The 21,562-nt window shown below is 44.2% G+C and overlaps 1 protein-coding gene across 1 annotated transcript in view; it reads left to right on the top strand.

The window, feature by feature from the left end:
* Positions 1–19,710: 19,710 nt before the first annotated feature.
* Positions 19,711–21,562, top strand: part of LOC121573587 (spectrin beta chain, non-erythrocytic 4) — a 29,560-nt gene continuing 27,708 nt past the window's right edge. The window contains exon 1 of the mRNA XM_041885678.2: positions 19,711–20,700. Coding sequence (XP_041741612.1) covers positions 20,572–20,700 — 129 coding nt within the window. The 5' untranslated portion in view covers positions 19,711–20,571. The remainder of the gene's footprint in view (positions 20,701–21,562) is intronic.

Genomic DNA, 21,562 nt, shown 5'->3' with positions numbered 1-21,562 from the left:
CAAGGCACTTAACCCTAATTGCTCCTGTAAGTCGCTCTGGATAAGAGCGTCTGCTAAATGACTAAAATGTAAAAAAAATTTAATACATGCATTGTAAACTGCGCTCCATACTGAGATGGGCTGTCTGTCCCCACCCTGAGTGATGATTCATCATGCAGAGGCCGTAGAGAAGCCAGATTTAGACATTGCATATAATTTAACAGTTCCATTTCACGCCATGCTGTTCATATAAATAATTTAATATAATTTATCGGTTTCTCGTAGTTATTTATCCCGGGAAAAGGTAGTGGTTTTGGGAGGAAAATCCCGTAAAATCTTGGTAACTGGGTTCCCAACATTCAACCCTATTGTGGAGTGTGGTGTCAAAAAAGCAGAGCATCTCTTTATCACGGACTGACCTCTTCCCATCTTTACAGCCATTAAATCAATATGTTTTTTTCACCATGACAGTTTACAATTTAAGGTAACACCAAGTAATTTAGTCTCCTCAACTTGCTCAAAAGCCACACCATTCATTACCAGATTTAGCTGAGGTCTAGATTGATTTGTACCAAATACAAGGCTCTTAGTTTTAGAGATTTATACAGTTTATTACTGGCCACCCATTCTACATCTGACTGCAACTCTTTGTTTAGGGTTGCAGTGACTTCACTAGCTGTGGTTGCTGATGCGTATAGGGTTGAATTATCAGCACATGGACACACAGGCTTTGTTTGATGCCAGTGGCAGGTCATTGGTAAAAATAGAAAAGAGTAGAGGGCCAAGGGAGCTTCTCTGCAATACACCACACTTTACATGTTTCTATTAGAGAGATACTTTTGGTCATGTAGTGTATGTGGACACCTGCTCGTCGAACATCTCATTCCAAAATCATGGGCATTAATATGGAGTTGGTCCTCCCTTTGCTGCTGTAACAGCCTCCACTCTTCAGGGAAGGCTTTCCACTAGATGTTGGAACATTGCTGTGGGGACACAAGAGCATTAGAGAGGTCGGCACTGATGTTGGGCGATTAGGCTTGGCTTGCAGTCATCGTTCTGATTCATCCCAAAGGTGTTCAATGGGGTTGAGGTCAGGGCTCTGTGCAGGCCAGTCAAGTTCTTCCACACCGACAAACCATTTCTGTATGGACCTCGCTTTGTGCATGGGGACATTGTCATGCTGAAACAGGAAAGGGCCTTCCCCAAACTGTTGCCACAAAGTTGGAAGCACAGAATCGTCTAGAATGTCATTATATGCTGTAGCGTTAAGATTTCCCTTCACTGGAACTCCCCTGGTGCCGACAAAGATGGTGGCCTCGCGACTAGCTCTTAGGAAACTTTGCAGTATTTTGTTTTTTATGTATTATTTTTTACATTATTAGCTCAGAAAGTGTTTTGCATCCTTACATACAGCCGGGAAAAACTATTGGATATCAGAGCGGCGGTAACTCACCAGCATTACGACCAGGAATACGACTTTCCCGAAGCAGATCCTTTGTTTGCTCTCCCCAGGGCAACTGAACTGGCTCTCTTGGGATATTCTGTCAAAATCGGTCCAGCCAGAGGGGTTCTCAGTTCATCGCGCAGACAGGAATAAATATCTCTCTGGGAAGCAGAAGGGCGGAGGTGTGTGTTTCATGATTAACAACTCATGGTGTAATTGTAGTAACATACAGGAACTCAAGTCCTTTTGTTCACCTGACCTAGAATATCTCACAATCAAATGCCGACCGTATTATCTCCCAAGAGAATTTTCTTCGGTTATAGTCACAGCCGTGTATATCCCCCCTCAAACAGATACCACGACGGCCCTCAAAGAACTTCACTGGACTTTATGCAAACTGGATACCACATATCCTGAGGCTGCATTTATTGTAGCTGGGGATTTTAACAAAGCAAATTTGAGGACTAGGCTGCCGAAGTTCTATCAACATATCGACGAATACACTGAAACGGTGACTGAGTTTATCAGGAAGTGTATAGGTGATGTTGTGCCCACTGTGACTATTAAAACCTACCCTAACCAGAAACCGTGGATAGATGGCAGCATTCGCGCCAATCTGAAAGCGCGAACCACCGCATTCAACCATGGCAAGGTGACTGGGAATATGGCAGAATACAAACAGTGTAGCTACTCACTCCGCAAGGCAATTAAACTGGAAAAACATCAGTATAGAGACTAAGTGGAGTCGCAATTCAACGGCTCAGACATGAGACGTATGTAGCAGGGTCTACAGACAATCACGGACTACAAATGGAAAACCAGCCACGTTGCCGACACCGACGTCTCGCTTCCAGACAAGCTAAACACCTTCTTTGCCCGCTTTGAGGATAACACAGTGCCACTGACGAGGCCCACTACCAAGGACTGTGGCCTCTCCTCTGTGGCCTACGTGATTAAGACATTTAAGCATGTTAACCCCCACAAGGCTGCCGGCCCAGACGGCATCCTTAGCCGCGTCCTCAGAGCATGCGCAGACAAGCTGACTGGTGTGTTTATGGACATATTCAATCTCTCCCTTTCCCAGTCTGCTGTTCTCACATGCTTCAAGATGGCCACCATTGTTCCTGTACCCAAGAAAGCAAAGGAAATTAATGACTATCGCCCTGTAACACTCACCTCTGTCATTATGAAGTGCTTTGTGAGACTAGTCAAGGATCATATCACCTCTACCTTACCTGTCACTCTAGACCCACTTCAATTTGCTTACCGCCCCAATAGATCCATAGACGATGCAACCGCCATCACACTGCACACTGCCCTACCCCATCTGGACAAGATGAATACCTATGTAAGAATGCTGTTATTTGACTATAGCTCAGCATTCAACATCATAGTACCCTCCAAGCTCATCATCAAGCTCGAGGCCCTGGGTCTGAACCCCGCCCTGTGCAACTGGGTCCTGGACTTCCTGACGGGCCGCCCCTAGGTGGTGAACGTAGGAAACAACATCTCCACTTCGCTGATCCTCAACACTGGTGCCCCACAAGGGTGCGTGCTCAGCCCCCTCCTGTACTCCCTGTTCACCCATGACTGTGTGGCCAAGCACGCCTCCAACTCAATCATCAAGTTTGCAGACGACACAACAGTAGTAGGTTTGATTACCAACAATGACGAGACCGCCTACATGAAGGAGGTGAGGGCTCTGGGAGTGTGGTGCCAGGAAAATAACCTCTCACTCAACGTCAACAAAACAAAGGAGATGATCATGGACTTCAGGAAACAGCAGAGGGTGCATCCCCCTATCCACATCGATGGGACCGCAGTGGAGAAGGTGGAAAGCTTCAAGTTCCTTGGCACATCACCGACAAACTGAAATGGTCCACCCACGCAGATAGTGTGGTGAAGAAGGCGCAACAGAGCATCTTCAACCTCAGGAGGCTGAAGAAATTTGGCTTGGCACCTAAAACCCTCACAAACTTTTACAGATGCACAATTGAGAGCATCCTGTCGGGCTGTATCACCACCTGGTACGGCAACTCTGGAGAGCCCTGCGGTTGCGGGCGGTGCAGTCTGCCGAACACATTATCGAGGGCAACCTACCCGTCCTCTAAGACACATACAGCACCCGATGTCACAGGAAGGCCAAAAAGATAATGAAGGACATCAACCACCCGAGCCACTGCCTGTTCACACCGCTATCATCCAGAATGCGAGGTCAGTACAGGTGCATCAAAGCTGGTGACCGAGAGAATGAAAAACAGCTTCTATCTCAAGGCCATCAGACTGTTAAATAGCCATCACTTTCACATTTGAGGCTGCTGCTGCCTATTGAAATCACTGGCCATTTTAAGAAATGGAACACTAGTCACTTAATTAATAATGTTTACATATCTTGCACTACTCATCTCATATGTATATACTGCATTCTATTCTATAATATTCTACTGTATCTTAGTCCATGCCGCTCTGTCATTGTCATTGCTTGTCCATATATGTATATTGTCTTACATTCCATTCCTTACTAGTTTTGTGTATATTAGGTACAGTGAGGGAAAAAAGTATTTGATCCCCTGCTGATTTTGCACGTTTGCAAACTGACAAAGAAATGATCAGTCTATAATTTTAATGGTAGGTTTATTTGAACATTGAGAGACAGAATAACAACAAAAAAATCCAGAAAAACGCATGTCAAAAATGTTATAAATTGATTTGCATTTTAATGAGGGAAATAAGTATTTGACCCCCTCTCAATCAGAAAGATTTCTGGCTCCCAGGTGTCTTTTATACAGGTAACGAGCTGAGATTAGGAGCACACTCTTAAAGGGAGTGCTCCTAATCTCAGCTTGTTACCTGTATAAAAGACACCTGTCCACAGAAGCAATCAATCAATCAGATTCCAAACTCTCCACCATGGCCAAGACCAAAGAGCTCTCCAAGGATGTCAGGGACAAGATTGTAGACCTACACAAGGCTGGAATGGGCTACAAGACCATCGCCAAGCAGCTTGGTGAGAAGGTGACAACAGTTGGTGCGATTATTCACAAATGGAAGAAACACAAAAGAACTGTCAATCTCCCTCGGCCTGGGGCTCCATGCAAGATCCCACCTCGTGGAGTTGCAATGATCAAGAGAACGGTGAAGAATCAGCCCAGAACTACATGGGAGGATCTTGTCAATGATCTCAAGGCAGCTGGGACCCTAGTCACCAAGAAAACAATTTGTAACACACTACGCCGTGAAGGACTGAAATCCTGCAGCGCCCGCAAGGTCGCCCTGCTCAAGAAAGCACATATACAGGGCCGTCTGAAGTTTGCCAATGAACATCTGAATGATTCAGAGGAGAACTGGGTGAAAGTGTTGTGGTCAGATGAGACCAAAATCGAGCTCTTTGGCATCAACTCAACTTGCCGTGTTTGGAGGAGGAGGAATGCTGCCTATGACCCCAAGAACAACATCCCCACCGTCAAACATGGAGGTGGAAACATTATGCTTTGGGGGTGTTTTTCTGCTAAGGGGACAGGACAACTTCACCGCATCAAAGGGACGATGGGCGGGGCCAAAAGGGTTGTGGATGGGTATTCCAGCATGACAATGACCCAAAACACACGGCCAAGGCAACAAAGGAGTGGCTCAAGAAGAAGCACATTAAGGTCCTGGAGTGGCCTAGCCAGTCTCCAGACCTTAATCCCATAGAAAATCTGTGGAGGGAGCTGAAGGTTCGAGTTGCCAAACGTCAGGCTCGAAACCTTAATGACTTGGAGAAGATCTGCAAACCTGGTGGCCAACTACAAGAAACGTCTGACCTCTGTGATTGCCAACAAGGGTTTTGCCACCAAGTACTAAGTCATGTTTTGCAGAGGGGTCAAATACTTATTTCCCTCATTAAAATGCAAATCAATTTTTGACATGCGTTTTTCTGTATTTTTGTTGTTGTTATTCTGTCTCTCACTGTTCAAATAAACCTACCATTAAAATTATAGACTGATCATGTCTTTGTCAGTGGGCAAACGTACAAAATCAGCAGGGGATCAAATACTTTTTTCCCTCACTGTAAATGTTGTGAAATTGTTAGATATTTCTTGTTAGATATTACTACACTGTCGGAGCTAGAAGCACAAGCATTTCGCTACACCCGCTATAACATCTGCTAAACACGTGTATGTGACAAATACAATTTGATTTGATTTGATATAAAGAATGTGCAATCAAGTACTAGGTATGATGTGACAATAGTTTTGTAAATATTGTCCATGCCATTTGTCTTTATTTTATCAATTAAATTGAAAAAATAAATTTACAAAAATAAAATTGGTTCTGTAATGTTGAAAATCCAAAAACAAGGAGAGGAGACAAATATTTTTTCAAATTAAACTTATTTTAGAAGAAACAGGGAATTACTTAAGAAAAGTGCAAGGGTGCCAATACATTTGGACGCAACTGTACTTGGGGAATGTTCCACAGGTCAATAATCAAAAAAGAGAGGAGGCAAGAATATTGACTTTAGGCCTCAAAAACTACTTTTGTCAACAACAAAAAAAATAAGGATTTTAATCAAAGGTAGGATTCAGACCCCTTGACTATCTCCACATTTTGTTATGTTACAGCCTTATTCTAAAATGGATTAAATAAAAAATGTTCCTCAGCAATCTACACACAATACCCCATAATGACAAAATGAAAACAGGTTTTTAGAAAATTTAGCAAATGTATAAAAAATGTAAAACATTAATACCTTATTTACATACAGTACCAGTAAAAAGTTTGGACACCCACTTTTCTTATTTTTTTATATTTTCTACGTTATAGAATAATAATCAAAACTATGAAATAACACATATGGAATCATGTAGTACCCAAAAACGTGTTAAACAAATCAAAATATATTTTATATTTCAGATTCTTCAAAATAGCACCCTTTGCATTTATTGACAGCTTTGCAAACTATTGGCATTCTCTCAACCAGCTTCATGGGGTAGTCACCTGGAATGCATTTCAATTAACAGGTGTGCATTGTTAAAAGTTAATTTGTGGAATTTCTTTCCTTCTTAAAGCATTTGAGCCAATCAGTTGTGTTGTGACAAGGTAGGGGTGGTATACAGAAGATAGCCCTATTTGGTAAAAGACCAAGTCCATATTATGGCAAGAACAGCTCAAATAAGCAAAGAGAAATGACAGTCCATAATTACTTTAAGACATGAAGATCAGTCAATCCGGAAAATGTCAAGAATTATTATTATTATTAATTTTTTGTCAATAACTTTGAAAGTTTCTTCAAGTGCAGTCGCAAAAATCATCAAGAGCTATGATGAAACTGGCTCTCATGAGGACCACCACAGGAAAGGAAGACACAGAGTTATCTCTGCTGCAGAGGATAAGTTCATTAGAGTTAACTGCTCCTCAGATTGCAGCCCAAATAAATGCTTCACAGAGTTCAAGTAACAGACACATCTCAACATCAACTGTTCAGAGGAGACTGCATGAATCAGGCCTTCATGGTCGAATTGCTGCAAAGAAACCACTACTAAAGGACACCAATAAGAAGAAGAGACTTGCTTGGGCCAAGAAACATGACGAATGGACATTAGACCGGTGGAAATCTGTCCTTTGGTCTGATGAGTCCAAATTTGAGATTTTTGGTTCCAACCGCCGTGTCTTTGTGAGACGCAGAGTAGGTGAATGGATGATCTTCGTATGTGTGGTTCCCACCATGAAGCATGGAAGAGGAGGTGTGATGGTGTTGGGGTGCTTTGCTGGTGACATTGTCTGTGATTTATTTAGAATTCAAGGCACACTTAACCAGCATGGCTACCACAGCATTCTGCAGCGATACGCCATCCCATCTGGTTTGCGCTTAGTGGGACTATCATTTGTTTTTCAACAGGACAATGACACAAAACACACCTCCAGGCTGTGTAAGGGCGATATGACCAAGAAGGAGAGTGATGGAGTGCTGCATCAGATGACCAGGCCTCCAATATCACCCGAACTCAACCCAATTGAGATGGTTTGGGATGAGTTGGACCGCAGAGTGAAGGAAAAACATCCAACAAGTGCTCAGCATATGTGGGAACTCCTTCAAGACTGTTGGAAAAGCATTCCTCATGAAGCTGGTTGAGAGAATGCCAAGTGTGCAAAGCTGTCATCAAGGCAAAGGGTGGCTACTTTGAAGAATCTCAAATCTGTTTAACAATTTTTTGGTTACTACATGATTCCATATGTGTTATTTCATAGTTTTGATGTCTTCACTATTATTCTACAATGTAGAAAATAGTAAAAATAAAGAAAAACCCTTGAACGAGTAGGTGTGTCCAAACTTTTCACGGGTACTGTAAGTACTCAGAACCTTTGCTATGAGACTCGAAATTGAGCTCAGGTGCATCCTGTTTCCATTGATCATCCTTGAGATGTTTCTACAACTTGATTGGAGTCCACCTGCGGTAAATTCAATGTATTGGACATGATTTGGAAAAGCACACAGTTCATAGTGCATGTCAGAACAAACACCAAGCCATGAGGTCGATGGAATTGTCCGTAGAGCGCCGAGACAGGATTGTGTTGAGGCACAGATCTGGGGAAGTGTAACAAAAAATGTCTGCACAATTGAAAGTCCCCAAGACCACAGCGGCCTCCATCATTCTTAAATGGAAGAAGTTTGGAACCACCAAAACTCTTCCTAGAGCTGGCCGCTCGGCCAAACTGAGCAATCGGGGGAGAAGGGCCATGGTCAGGGAGGTGACCAAAAACCTGATGGTCACTCTGACAGAGCTGTAGAGTTCCTCTGTGAAGATGGGAGAACCTTCCAGATGGACAACCATCTCAGCAGCACTTCACCAATCAGGACTTTATGGTAGAGTGGCCAGACGGAAGCCACTCCTTTTTTTTAAACATTTTTGTTGATATTTATATATTTTATTTAACCAGGTAAGCCAGTTGAGAACAAGTTCTCATTTACAACTGCGACCTGGCCAAGATAAAGCAAAGCAGTGCGATAAAAACAACAACACAGAGTTACATATGGAATAAACAAAAACAAAATGTACAGTCAATAACACAATAGAAGATCTATATACAGTGTGTGCAAATGTAGTAAATTATGGAGATAAGGCAATAAATAGGCCATAGTGCAAAATAATTAAAATTTAGTATTAACACTGGAGTGATAGATGTGCAGAAGATGATGTGCAAATAGAGATACCGGGGTGCAAATGAGCAAAATAAATAACAATGTAAATAACATTGTGGGGATGAGGTAGTTGGGTGGGCTAATTACAGATGGGCTGTGTACAGGTGCAGTGATCGGTGATCCTTAGTAAAAGACACATTACAGCCCGCTTGGAGTTTGGCAAAAGGCATCTAAAGACTCTCAGACCATTAGAAACAAGGTTCTCTGTTCTGATGAAACCAAGATTGAACTATTTGGCCTGAATGTAAAGTGTCACGTCTGGAGGAAACCTGGCACCATCCCTACGGTGAAGCATGGTGGTGGCAGCATCATGCTGTGGGGATGTTTTTCAGCGGGAGACTAGTCAGGATTGAGTCAAAGATGAACGGAGCAAAGTACAGAGAGATCCTTGATGAAAACCTGCTCCAGAGCACTCAGGACTTCAGACTGGGGCGATGGTTCACCTTCCAACAGGACAAAGACCCTTAGCACACAGCCAAGACAACGCAGGAGTGGCTTCAGAACAAGTCTCTGAATGTCCTTGAGTGGCCTAGCCAGAGCCCGTACTTGAACCTGATCGAAAATCTCTGGAGAGACCTGAAAATAGCTGTGCAGCAATGCTCCCCATCCAACCTGACAGAGCTTGAGAGGATCTACAGAGAAGAATGGGAGAATCTCCCCAAATTCAGGTGTGCCAAGCTTGTAGCGTCATACCCAAGAAGACTCGAGGCTGTAATCGCTGCCAAAGGTGCTTCAACAAAGGTCTGAACACTTATGTAAATGTCATAATTCAGTTTAATTTGTTTTATAAATTATGGGGTAGTGTGTGTAGATTGATGAGGGAAATAAACAATTAATTCCATTTTAGAATGAGGCTGTAACGTAACAAAATGTGGAAAAAGTCAAGGGGTCTGAATACTTTCCAAATGCACTGTATGTATGTAGCGACAATAACCAAGCATTATCACATTGAATAACAGTGTTCTAAGTGGTTTCTAAATTATATATTTTTTTTTTGCTGTTACAACTGACCCCGTGTTACTTTTAGCCCCGGTCTCCCCTACCTCACCATGCCCTTGACTAAATATAAATTTTCAAGCGAGGGGATCCTGCCCAACACCACTGAACCTGAGATTTGTAAATCTCCTGCTACAAGCCCCCATAATGACTGGTTGTTACCTGCTCGTTATTAGAGGTCTGTGTGCCAAACGTTATAGATGTATATTTCCAAAGGGGTAGTTACAGGGGTAATAAGTGAGTAAGGTCCGGGTTCGCTAACCTTGGCTTTGCAGTGGTATGTTAATGCTTGTTTTTGGCGTCCACTCTGGAATTTTCTCACCTCAATAAAAAGCCTGCAGTTAAAAAAGTGGGCTCCCCGTTATTCTAGGCACTTCCTTTTTCTCACACATTCCTGATGAATTGTTAATGTCTTAAAAGATAGATGGATGTTTTCACCTGTAGACTCAACAATCTTTTTGTTTCTTAGTAAGCCTAATAGTTGCTATTCTGTTTATTATATTTTAACACTGCTCAAGGCATTGGCACATAGGCCTATCCATATCTGTGATATGCATATAATATATGCATTGACGTTTAGTTACTTTTAGATGGTGTCTCTGAATAAAGAGATGTGTCGCATGCAGAAATTAGTATTCATTATTGAATATAACAGGAATTTACTTCAGAGTCCACTGACGCCTCTGGCACTATAGAATTCAGATGGCAGCAATTCAACATTAATCTGTAGTGCTCTGTGGAGTGGAGTGCCGTTAGAAAGGCAATGAGTCATATCAACTTCTCAGGCCACATCTCCCTTCAGATCTGGGTCCATCTCTCTATCTTGAAGTCTGCTGGCCCCATACCATACATACAGTGTGAGTACATCAAATATATTCTAAACAACACGTAAAAACTTGGAAGGTTACTGACGTGCAACATTGTGAATCATTATGTCTGAAATTACTGGCAATTATGCATGTTCAGTTGCTGTAATCTCTTTCAGCTAGCGCAGGCCATAAAATCTGAAATGTTGAGTGGAAATAACGATGGAAGCTTCTTCAGCACATACACCTCAACACTGAAAGTGTCATACTCAGGATGTTTGTCAAAATGTTGACTATTAATCATTGAGCTATTTTGAAGAATACTGTACATGAATATCTCCGCTGTGTTCAATGTTTTTTTTTACTCCATGGTAACCAGATTTTCTGGCATGGCAGAAAACAGTGCTGGAGCCCTCAGTGGTAAGTGTTATCTCATAAGTATTTGTCACGCCCTGGCTCTGGGGACTCTTTAATGTTGAGCCAGGGTGTTAGTTTCTATGTTTTGTGTTTCTATGTTGGCCGGGGTGGTTCTCAATCAGAGGCAACGTGAATCAGCTGTTGCTTGTTGTCTCTGATTGGGTACCATACTTAGGTAGTCGTTTGGCATTTGTGTGGTGTGGTATCTTGTTCCGTGTAGGTTTGTGTTTGTGAACCTGTGGACTTCACGTATCGTTTGTTGTTTTTGTTCGTGTGTTGTACATCTAATAAATCATGTACGCTTATCACGCTGCGCCTTGGCCCGTTTCATCTAATGACGATCGTGACAGAAGATACCACCACGACTGGGTCAAGCAGCGTGAAGAGGAGAGAGGTTGGACTTGGGAGCAGAGGATGGAGGGTCTGGCGAGAGCCATGGAGGCCATAGCCATGGGGGAGAGACAAGCCCAATACATTTTTAGGGGGGGGGCTCACACCGTGGACGACGGGGCTGCTGGAGGCAGATAAGGGGCGAGTTTGTGGACAAGGAGAGAAGGCCACCGGGTTACGGGAGCCATTGGTGATTAGAGGGAAGGAAAGTGTAGAGGCACGGCGAGAGGTACTGAAGTGTGTTGCCAGTCCGATCCGGCCCGTTCCTGATCCCCGTATAAGGCCAGTGGTGTGTGTTCCCAGTGCGGTCCGGCCTGTTCCTGTCCCTCGCACCAAGCCTGTGATGCACGTCGCCAGCCCGGCCCGGCCTGTTCCTGTCCCTCGCACCAAGCCTGTGATGCACGTCGCCAGCCCGGCCCGGCCTGTTCCTGCCCCTTGCACCAAGCCAATGGTGCACGTCGCCAACCCGGCTCGGCCTGTTCCTGCTCCCCGCACCAAGTCAATGGTGCGCGTCGCCAGCCCGGCCCGGCCTGTTCCTGCTCCCCGCACCAAGCCAGTGGTGCGCATCGTAGCCCGGTCCGGCCCGTTCCTTCTCCCCGCACCAAGCCAGTGGTGCGCTTCGTCAGCCCGGTCCGGCCCATTTCTGCTCCCCGTACCAAGCCTATGGTGCGCGTCGCCAGCCCGGCCCGGCCTGTTCCTGCTCCCCGCACCAAGCCTATGGTGCGCGTCGCCAGCCCGGCCCGGCCTGTTCCTGCTCCCCGCACCAAGCCTGTGGTGCGCGTCGTCAGCCCGGTCCGGCCCGTCCCTGCTTCCCGCACCAAGCCTGTGGTGCGCGTCGTCAGTCCGGCACAGCCCGTGCCCGTTTCACAGGTGCCTGGTCAGGTACCGGTCAGCTGCTCCACCACGGAGCCTAAGCAATCCGCTCCACCGATGTCCAGTCCAGCTCCAGCCAGCGGGGCCAGACCAGACCAGGGGCACTACGGAGGGGTTGTTAGAGGGTCGGGGTCACGCCCGGAGCCGGATCCGCCGCCGAGGTGGAATGCCCACCCGGTCCCTCCCCTGTGGTGTTTAGTTGGCGCGGTCGCAGTCCGCGCCTTTGGGGGGGGGGGGGGTACTGTCACGCCCTGGCTCTGGGGACTCTTTAATGTTGAGCCAAGGTGTTAGTTTCTATGTTTTGTGTTTCTATGTTGGCCGGGGTGGTTCTCAATCAGAGGCAACGTGAATCAGCTGTTGCTTGTTGTCTCTGATTGGGAACCATACTTAGGTAGTCATTTGGCATTTGTGTGGTGTGGTATCTTGTTCCGTGTAGGTTTGTGTTTGTGAACCTGTGGACTTCACGTATCGTTTGTTGTTTTTGTTCGTGTGTTGTACATCTAATAAATCATGTACGCTTATCACGCTGCGCCTTGGCCCGTTTCATCTAATGACGATCGTGACAGTATTTTTGGTCACATTGTGTAATAAAGAAAACCTTTAGGGTCAGGCAGGTAGCAGGTAAGTCTAATTAATTAGTCTTCTACATAAAAAAATCGAATCATTTTCAAGACATCTTTCAATACCAATAGCACAAAAGTAACTTACTCACTAGCATAATGCACCCTATGTGTTGAGGTGATTTTGAAGAAGTCAGGCACAGGAGGGTAAATCACAGAATAACAGGATTTATTCTGAACCACAGAGTTATACAGTAATGCGTAAAAACACTCTAGTGCGCAAAACAGGCGCACTGGAAAATACAAGGCACACGGGGAATATTCCCGGCGATACAAAATACACGGAGCTCCACCGAGCTTCTCTCTCCTCCACAATAAACATTCACACACAAAGACAAGGGGGCAGAGGGAACACTTATACAGGTACTGATGAGGGGATATGAACCAGGCGTGTGTAATAAACAAGACAAAACAAATGGAATGATGAGATGAGGAGCGGCAGTGGCTAGAAGGCTGGTGACGATGAATGCCGAAGCCTGTGGATGTATTTCAAGGCCTACCTTCAAACTCAGTGCCTCTTTGCTTGACATCATGGGAAAATCAAAACAAATCAGCCAAGACCTCAGAAAAACAATTGTGGACCTCCACAAGTCTGGTTCATCCTTGGGCGCAATTTCCAAACACCTGAAGGTACTACGTTCATCTGTACAAACAATAGTACGCAAGTATAAACACCATGGAACCACGCAGCCGTCATACCGCTCAGGAAGGAGACGCGTTCTGTCTCCTAGAGATTAACGTACTTTGGTGCGAAAAGTGCAAATCAATCCCAGAACAACAGCAAAGGACCTTGTGAAGATGCTGGAGGAAACAGGTACAAAAGTATCTATATCCACAGTAAAATGAGTCCTATATCGACATAACCTGAAAGGCTGCTCAGCAAGGAAGAAGTAACTGCTCCAAAACCGCCATAAAAAAGCGAGACTACGGTTTGCAACTGCACATGGGGACAAAGATCGTACTTTTTGGAGAAATGTCCTCTGGTCTGATGAAACAAAAATAGAACTGTTTGGCCATAATGACCATCGTCATGTTTGGAGGAAAAAGGGGGTTGCTTGCAAGCCGAAGAACACCATCCCAACCGTGAAGCACGGGGGTGGCAGCATCATGCTGTGGGGGTGCTTTGCTGCAGGAGGGACTGGTGTACTTCACAAAATTGATGGCATCATGAGGAAGGAAAATCATGTGGATATATTGAAGCAACATCTCAAGACAGTCAGGAAGTTAAAGCTTTGTCGCAAATGGGTCTTCCAAATGGACAATGACCCCAAGCATACTTCCAAAGTTGTGGCAAAATGGCTTAAGGACAACAAAGTCAAGGTATTGGAGTGGCTATCACAAAGCCCTGACCTCAATCCTATAGAAAATGTGTGGGCAGAACTGAAAAAGCATGTGCAAGCAAGGAGGCCTACAAACCTGACTTAGTTACACCAGCTCTGTCAGGAGGAATGGGCCAAAATTCACCCAACTTATTGTGGGAAGCTTGTGGAAGGCTACCCGAAACATTTGACCCAAGTTAAACAATTTAAAGGCAATGCTACCAAATACTAATTGAGTGTATGTAAACTTCTGACCCACTGGGAATGTGATGAAATAAATAAAAGCTTAAATAAATCATTCTCTCTACTATTATTCTGACATTTCACATTCTTAAAATAAAGTGGTGATCCTAACTGACCTAAGACAGGGAATTTTTACTAGGATTAAATGTCAGGAATTGTGAAAAACTGAGTTTAAATGTATTTGGCTAAGGTGTATGGAAACCTCCGACTTCAACTGTATATGAATCCCTCTGGGTGCTGGGGTGTGGGTGGCTGGATCCGGTCACTCAACTGGTCCCGAAAGATCGGGTCCTCTTCTATCCAGGCGTTGGACGACCTGGAGAACCCGATCCATCGCTTCTCCCAAGCTGGTTAGCATAGTCGAATGCTCCCGGACCCGTGCCACGACTCCAGGCAGGTGCTCCTCTCCTGCTGACTCCATGTTCGGGTGTGTGATTCTGTGATGAGGTGATTTTGAAGGAGTCAGGCGCAGGAGGGTAAATCGCAGAATAACAGGATTTATTCTGAACCACAGAGTTATACAGTAATGCGTAAAAACACTCCAGTGCACAAAACAGGCACACTGGAAAATACAAGGCACACGGGAATATTCCCGGCGATACAAAATACACGGAGCTCCACCGAGCTTCTCTCTCCTCCACAATAAACAATCACACACAAAGACAAGGGGGCAGAGGGTACACTGATACAGGTACTGATGAGGGGATAGGAACCAGGTGTGTGTAAAAAACAAGACAAAACAAATGGAATGATGAGATGAGGAGCGGCAGTGGCTAGAAGGCCGGTGACGACGAACGCCGAAGCCTGCCCGAACAAGGAGAGGAGGCAGCTTCGGAGGAAGCCGTGACACCATATAATAACACTTTTACTCAATTACTCGATTAAAGGTGTTTAAAGTGGCAATTCTTAATTAATTGAAACATTCTCCCCACCACAATTTCAGTAAAAAGCTGAGGGATGAGGCTGGAGAAATGCAACCGCTCTCAAATTCATAGTTTACGCTATGGATGCAAGGACTGACCATCCATGATATCAAAATTATAGTTTTAACCATGTTTTTAGGCTATACAGTGGTTGTTTACATTTACTTTATTTACAAACATTGGAGTAAAACAAGCTTATATTTTGGGTTCTGATGGAGTACAACAGTTGAACTAAGCTCATGAGGCATTTATACATCATATTCTTCAAGAATCAATGGGTACATTCCATTCATTTATAAGCAAAAATGGATGAAACAACTAAGGATTATCATTTTAACAGACAGTGACCTTCAAACAGTAGAACTATGTTGCCATTTGAACATGATCCATTAACCTGCCAAACCCCCCAAAAATGTATTCTGTCAACTGTTCCGCAAATGTCCCGCAAAATCGTTCCCTTGCCCTACATTTGGGCTTTTTAGATGTGGTCACCCTAAATCCACCAGTGGAAACATTGCTAATGCAACATGTTAACATCATCTTTTCACATGTGAGGAGAATGACATTATTTCAACACACATGTGAACTTGCAAAGTGAAAGTGAGATTTTCACATGGAGTTTACTAACATCTGAAACTGCAAATTAGATTTTCACATGCAAAGCAATCACATAAAAAAATCTAATTTGCAGTTTATGTGAAAAACTTTCACGTGCAAAAATCTCACTTTCACATTTGGAATTGCAAGTTCACGTGTGAAAGTGAGATTTGAACATGTGAAACCGCAACATGTGAGGTGAAAACATGTTATTCTCCTCACATGTGGAAAATCGGTGTTAACATGTGAACTCTAAATGTAATACATGTGAAAATATGGTTTCACGTGTGAAATTTAAGCTCAATATGTGAAAACGGCAAATTTGATGTGTTTTTTTATAAGGGGATATAAAACAAAAACAAACAATGAGAAATAATTTCATCATTATAAGAATGATAAGGCATTTACTAGGATCTTCCAAACAGAAGCATGTGCTGTGAATTGCTGATTGATTGCTTGGACGAAAAAAGTATATAGTTTTTTCAGTTTGTCCATGTATCATGTCATGTCATGGTAATGATACGTTACATAAGCTTTATGATGCATAGACAGCTCCTGTAAAACACTTCAATTGTCTGTATGTCTGTCAGCTTATGAATAGAGGATTTTAGCTGAAGACAAACTCCAAAGGCAGAGGTAGCATGTTCATGGTGCATTCCTTGTGAGAACTACTCAGTAATTATGCTGGGTTATCATTAAGGGGTCCATTTGGAGTGTTAGAACCAGTGGTCAAGGTTAAGTGTCTGTAGGCTAGTTCCCAGTTCTCTGTTCCCACACAAACCACTGCACTTTTTAGGGGGCTGAGACTGCCCCCTACCCAATATACCAATGGTATAAAAGTGTATAACATCATTTGAAAAGAAGCACCACAGAACAAATTCTGCTATTGCTACAAGTTGTTCAGTTCATGCAGTCATCAGCCTTTTCACACACACCAGAAGAAGGATTCGGAACTTGTTTGTATATCTTTAGCACACCAAGGCAAGTATTTAGCCGACTAACCATGGCAATTATTGACAGTTATTGATAATTGCAGCTTTACTTTCCAGGTCACTCCTGTGGAGGTCATGACCTTTTGTTGCCTTTGGCTGTTGCCGTCAGTGTGACTTTACTTAAAACTGTTGAAGTTCCCATTCCAGTGAAGAGACTTTTAGATAAGAAAGTTACTCTTTAGTTATGTTTTTCACTTATATGGGGGAGCATACTAACCATGATTTTGGCCAAGTGGCCTAATACTTTGAGTTCAATAAGTAGAAGCCAAGGTTAAATTATTTAGTTAACCTAAGGATCTACTCAACTTGAGTCTCCATTTAGAATTCACTTTCAACGTTTTATCCAACCTAAAATAAAATGGACAATGGACAAATGTGTACTATTTTTCACAAATGATAACAAAATATGCATTGTCTACTAGTAATTTAAAAACATTTACTAAAACCTTTAGAAAGAATGCCCTCTAGTGGCACCAGGATTGCAAAATGTGATGAAGCTGATGGAGGCCTGTATCTGAGCCTCAAATAATGATTTCTAAAACACACTGTATTGTATGTCTTGATTTTTTTGTTTTATGTACATTAATTGTAGGCTATATTATAACGCATAGGTTACATTGCACATCTATAAACACATAAAAAACATGGCATTATAGCTACGGACGACACTGCTGTCCTCGGGCTCTTAAACAAAGGCTCTGACACCAACGGCTACAGGGCAGAGATTGAAGGTTTAGTCAGATGGTTTGATGAACATCGCCTAAAACTGAATTTGAAAAAAGAAACAGAGGAGATGATCCTTGACCCTTAGTCCATTCGGGACCACAGCCCCATAGTAAAACAAGGAGAGAACATTGAGCAAGGTGAACTCATACAAATACCTGGGGGTCCACATTGACAGTGGGCTGTGCTGGCGCACCGATGTAGAGACTGTGTGCTCACGCATCCAACTGCATCGGCATTGTTACATGGTTTGGTAAGCCCAAATCTTGAGACTGACCAAGACAGCAGGGAAGATTATAGGCATGATACTTTCCTCCTCTCTCCAGGACATTTTCGAGGAGACCATCATCAGACAGGCCAGAAAGGTCATATCGAACCCAACATATGCACTGAACACAGAGTTCCAGCTGATGCCATCGAGGAGGCATTATATGGTGCCATTGCCATTGGCAATAAAACTGCTTAACAGCAGGGGAGACAGAGACAGACGAGGGCGACACCATTGACGGACTGGAGGCTGGCCTATAGGCCTTCATCATGTGGAACTTCCACCTAGTCACAGCCTTGCCTGGCATGAACTTATTAACTTTTTGTGTGGGTGGGAAGGGGGGTGTATGATGGGATGTTATTCTATGTATGCTGTGTCAATTGATTTGATTTATTTATGTATTTATGTATTTATGTGGAAGCAGCACTCTCTATTGTCCAAGTCAAATTTCCCCTCGGGACAATAAAGTATATCATATCATATCATATCATAATGCAGTCATATATTTCAGGGCTAACTGGCCTTGTTTACGACACATGACATACAAGGTACTGCTATAACAACATTAATTAAGCTTTAATAATGTTCTATGTAGCCATAATGTCATGTATATGATGTACGAATAGATGTGTAATGTATGCTTTATGACACACAGCCAATGTAAATCGTTATAATGTGGCCAAGATATGGCACCTGATACTGTAGATGCTGTCAGCATTAGGGAACATCATAATAAAGCAATAATGTTAGCTGTGATGTATTCATAACATTATACAGGTCCATATTGTTCTTTAGACTGCATTTTAATTCATAGGCAGTATGAATATGTTTATATGTAATTATGAAAAAAATGATACCCTAAAGTACTCGGGGTGAAGTTACCCGAATTGCTTATCCGTTTCTTATGTTCTTATAGTAAAGTGTAACATTTTATTTTTCATTGTATATAGTCTTTATCATACTGTACAACAGCAGGATGTTACATTCTAATTCGGGTACATTTACACAAATCTAATCCATATACATGACATAAACTGTCATTGAACGTTTATTGTCTCATGAAAATATCACTATTTGTGATTCATGTGAAACAAATATTCATGGGTTAAAACATTTATTTCAGAGGTCTAGAATTGGTTACGGGTTATGCCTGTGTTGTAAAGAACTACACTTCTACCCCCTGAAATGGTGTTACTGTAGCTAGCCAATGAGATAGCCCAATTTGCTGCTGGTGAACCAAATGCATGCTGGTCCCTTTAAATGGGTGAGAGTGAACAGTGATCCGAATCAGTCAGCTGCACTGTCGGCCATGTGTCCCTGCGTCCTCCTCCCCTCTCATTCAGCTGTTTCCAAACGACAACATCTCCCCCTCCCTCCTAAACCCTGCTCCCGCTCCCGCTCCTGCTCTGGTCTGCTCTGCTCTGCTCTGCTCCGAGTGCAGTCATTTCTAGTGCAGAGAAATGTCCCTGGTGACACAGAAGGATGACGCAGGCTCTCTCTCTCTTTCTCTCTTTCTCTCTCTCTCTTTCTCTCTTTCTCTCCTTCTTTTTCCCAATAGCTCTATATCTTTCTCCTTGTTCTTCCTCTCTCTCTCTCTCTCTCCATCTTCTATATCTCTCTCCCGCTCCCGCTCCCTCTCCCTTTCTCCTTGCTCTCTCTCTCTCTCTCTCTCTCTCTCTCTCTCTCTCTCTCTCTCTCTCTCTCTCTCTCTCTCTCTCTCTCTCTCTCTCTCTCTCTCTCCTCACTCTCTCTCCCTCCCTCTCTCTCTTCCCCGGCACTGCAGTGCTGGTTGTGATTGCACACACACGCGCACACACACACACGCCACACACCACACACACATGGTCTCACACAGCAGAGTGTAGCTGAGAGACAGGGACTGCAGCAGCATGCACCAGCCGCGTCTGATCTGTGTGGTGACATAAGGAAGAAGAACTGGGAAGAGGATATAGCGTAGCAGTGTCTTACACAACCCAACCCCCATGCGTAAGGTAGCTACGTCTCTGCTCTGCAGCAGTGGCAACAGTGCATTTCAAGAGCGGACAGCTTATGTTATCTGCCCCCCTCTGACTGCACTGCCTCTGCATCCATCCCATTCACTCTGTTCCTCCCACCCCACCTCTTCCTCCTCCTCCCGACCACGGCATCATTAGGCAGGACTACAGACCGTTCGGGATCACCAACGGCAATCGCTGGACATTCAGGTTTGCCCTGTCTGAAGGAGTCGTGGTGGATATGTTAAATCATCATTACCTCCATTAACGACTGGATTCTAATCGAGCTCAAGAGACAAGGAGAAAAAAAACACTCCAAACAACGAAAAAGGAGTCTTAGATGTTTGTGACGCTCTTTGTCGGCGCTGTTGGGTTGTTGGCTCATTTCTTCTGTTTGCTTGGTTGTTTTTACTTTCTCTGAGACTGGCTAGCAGGCACTGCAGCACCAGGAAGGACTGCAGGAGCCGTGAAGGGTAGGGCATGAGGACCCAGGGGCGAGCCAGTGGAAGGGCTTGAGCTACCATTGCTGCCACTGCTGCTGCTGAGGTGCTTATCTTGATTTATTTTCTTCAGAAAGGGCTGCTGGTTGGGGTGGGTTGTGACAGTGCAGGTACCCAGGACCCTGCAGAGCGGAGTGGGTGGCTCTGGCGTAGAGGAGCCAGGCAGGCAGCCAGGCAGGCAGGACGTCCTGTGGGAAAGGAGGAGAGAGGAGAAGAAGAGGGGCTGGCTCAGGCTCGGGCCCCTGATGGTGGCTATTTTTGTCTCCCCTAGCTGAGTGATTGGGGACAGCCGGTAAAGGGAAAGATGCTTATGGGTGCGGGAAGAAACACAGCGCGGGATGAGGCCCAGAAGCTTCACCGGAAATGGCTGAAGCACCAGACCTTCATGGTCGAGCTGGCCTGCAATAAAGAATGGCTGGCCAAGATAGAGCAGGTGAGTGGAGAGGGAAGGGGAGAGGGTGGTGGGGGGAGGTCAGAGAGGGCAGGTGAATGGAAGGTGCTGGGGGTGGGTAGTGTCAGCACATGATTGAGAGAGGGTGTGTGTGTGTGTGCGTGGGTGGGGGGGTAGCAGTGTGTGTGTGTGTGTGTGTGTGAAAGGGATGATGGCAATAAGACACATCAGACATATTGGAGGGGGTGTTGGGGGGGGTGTCATTACTCCATTTTGATTACTTAGCCATGAGTAAACTGTAAACAAATATTGGTATATGCTTCTCCTAAGGACATCCATAATTTCAAGTTCAAGGTTATATAAATGTAAAAGCTGTATTGTTTTCTGCATGACTGGTGCAGTAAATCATGGGCAAGGTATTTTTCCATTGCCTTTTCAGCTGCCCATGCAATAGCTACGTATTAACATTGGATTCTATTTGCGCAGTGTGTTTCTTCCTCAAAATATGTCTTATCAAGAATTGGATGAAACCTGTGAACAACTTGACAGCTAGTGGGCAATCTATCAAACCTGTGTGATACTGCCAACATTCATGGCCTTGTTTTATGAATATACCGCCAAGCCTTTATTAATAGCATAATTCTGTACAATATTAAATTGTTTGTATGGTAACTAGAGAGGCCTACACTAAATGCCGGCATCCCAGTTCTCCGCTGCTGTCTTGTCAGTGAAGAGAACCCATACATGGGTCATGTTCAGTAGAGAGAAAATGTTTCGAAACAGGTGGAAACTGGGAGGTACTAGCTGAACTTGTCCAATAGAACAAGCCTTGGTGTTACCATGTGCCCTACTGACCACGATCCAAGTGTACTTTAACCACACTACTGCAGAGAAGCCTGATGGG

This window comes from Coregonus clupeaformis, chromosome 9, assembly GCF_020615455.1.
Source record: "Coregonus clupeaformis isolate EN_2021a chromosome 9, ASM2061545v1, whole genome shotgun sequence".
Taxonomy (NCBI): domain Eukaryota; kingdom Metazoa; phylum Chordata; class Actinopteri; order Salmoniformes; family Salmonidae; genus Coregonus; species Coregonus clupeaformis.
This window is presented reverse-complemented; position numbering and strand designations above follow the sequence as displayed.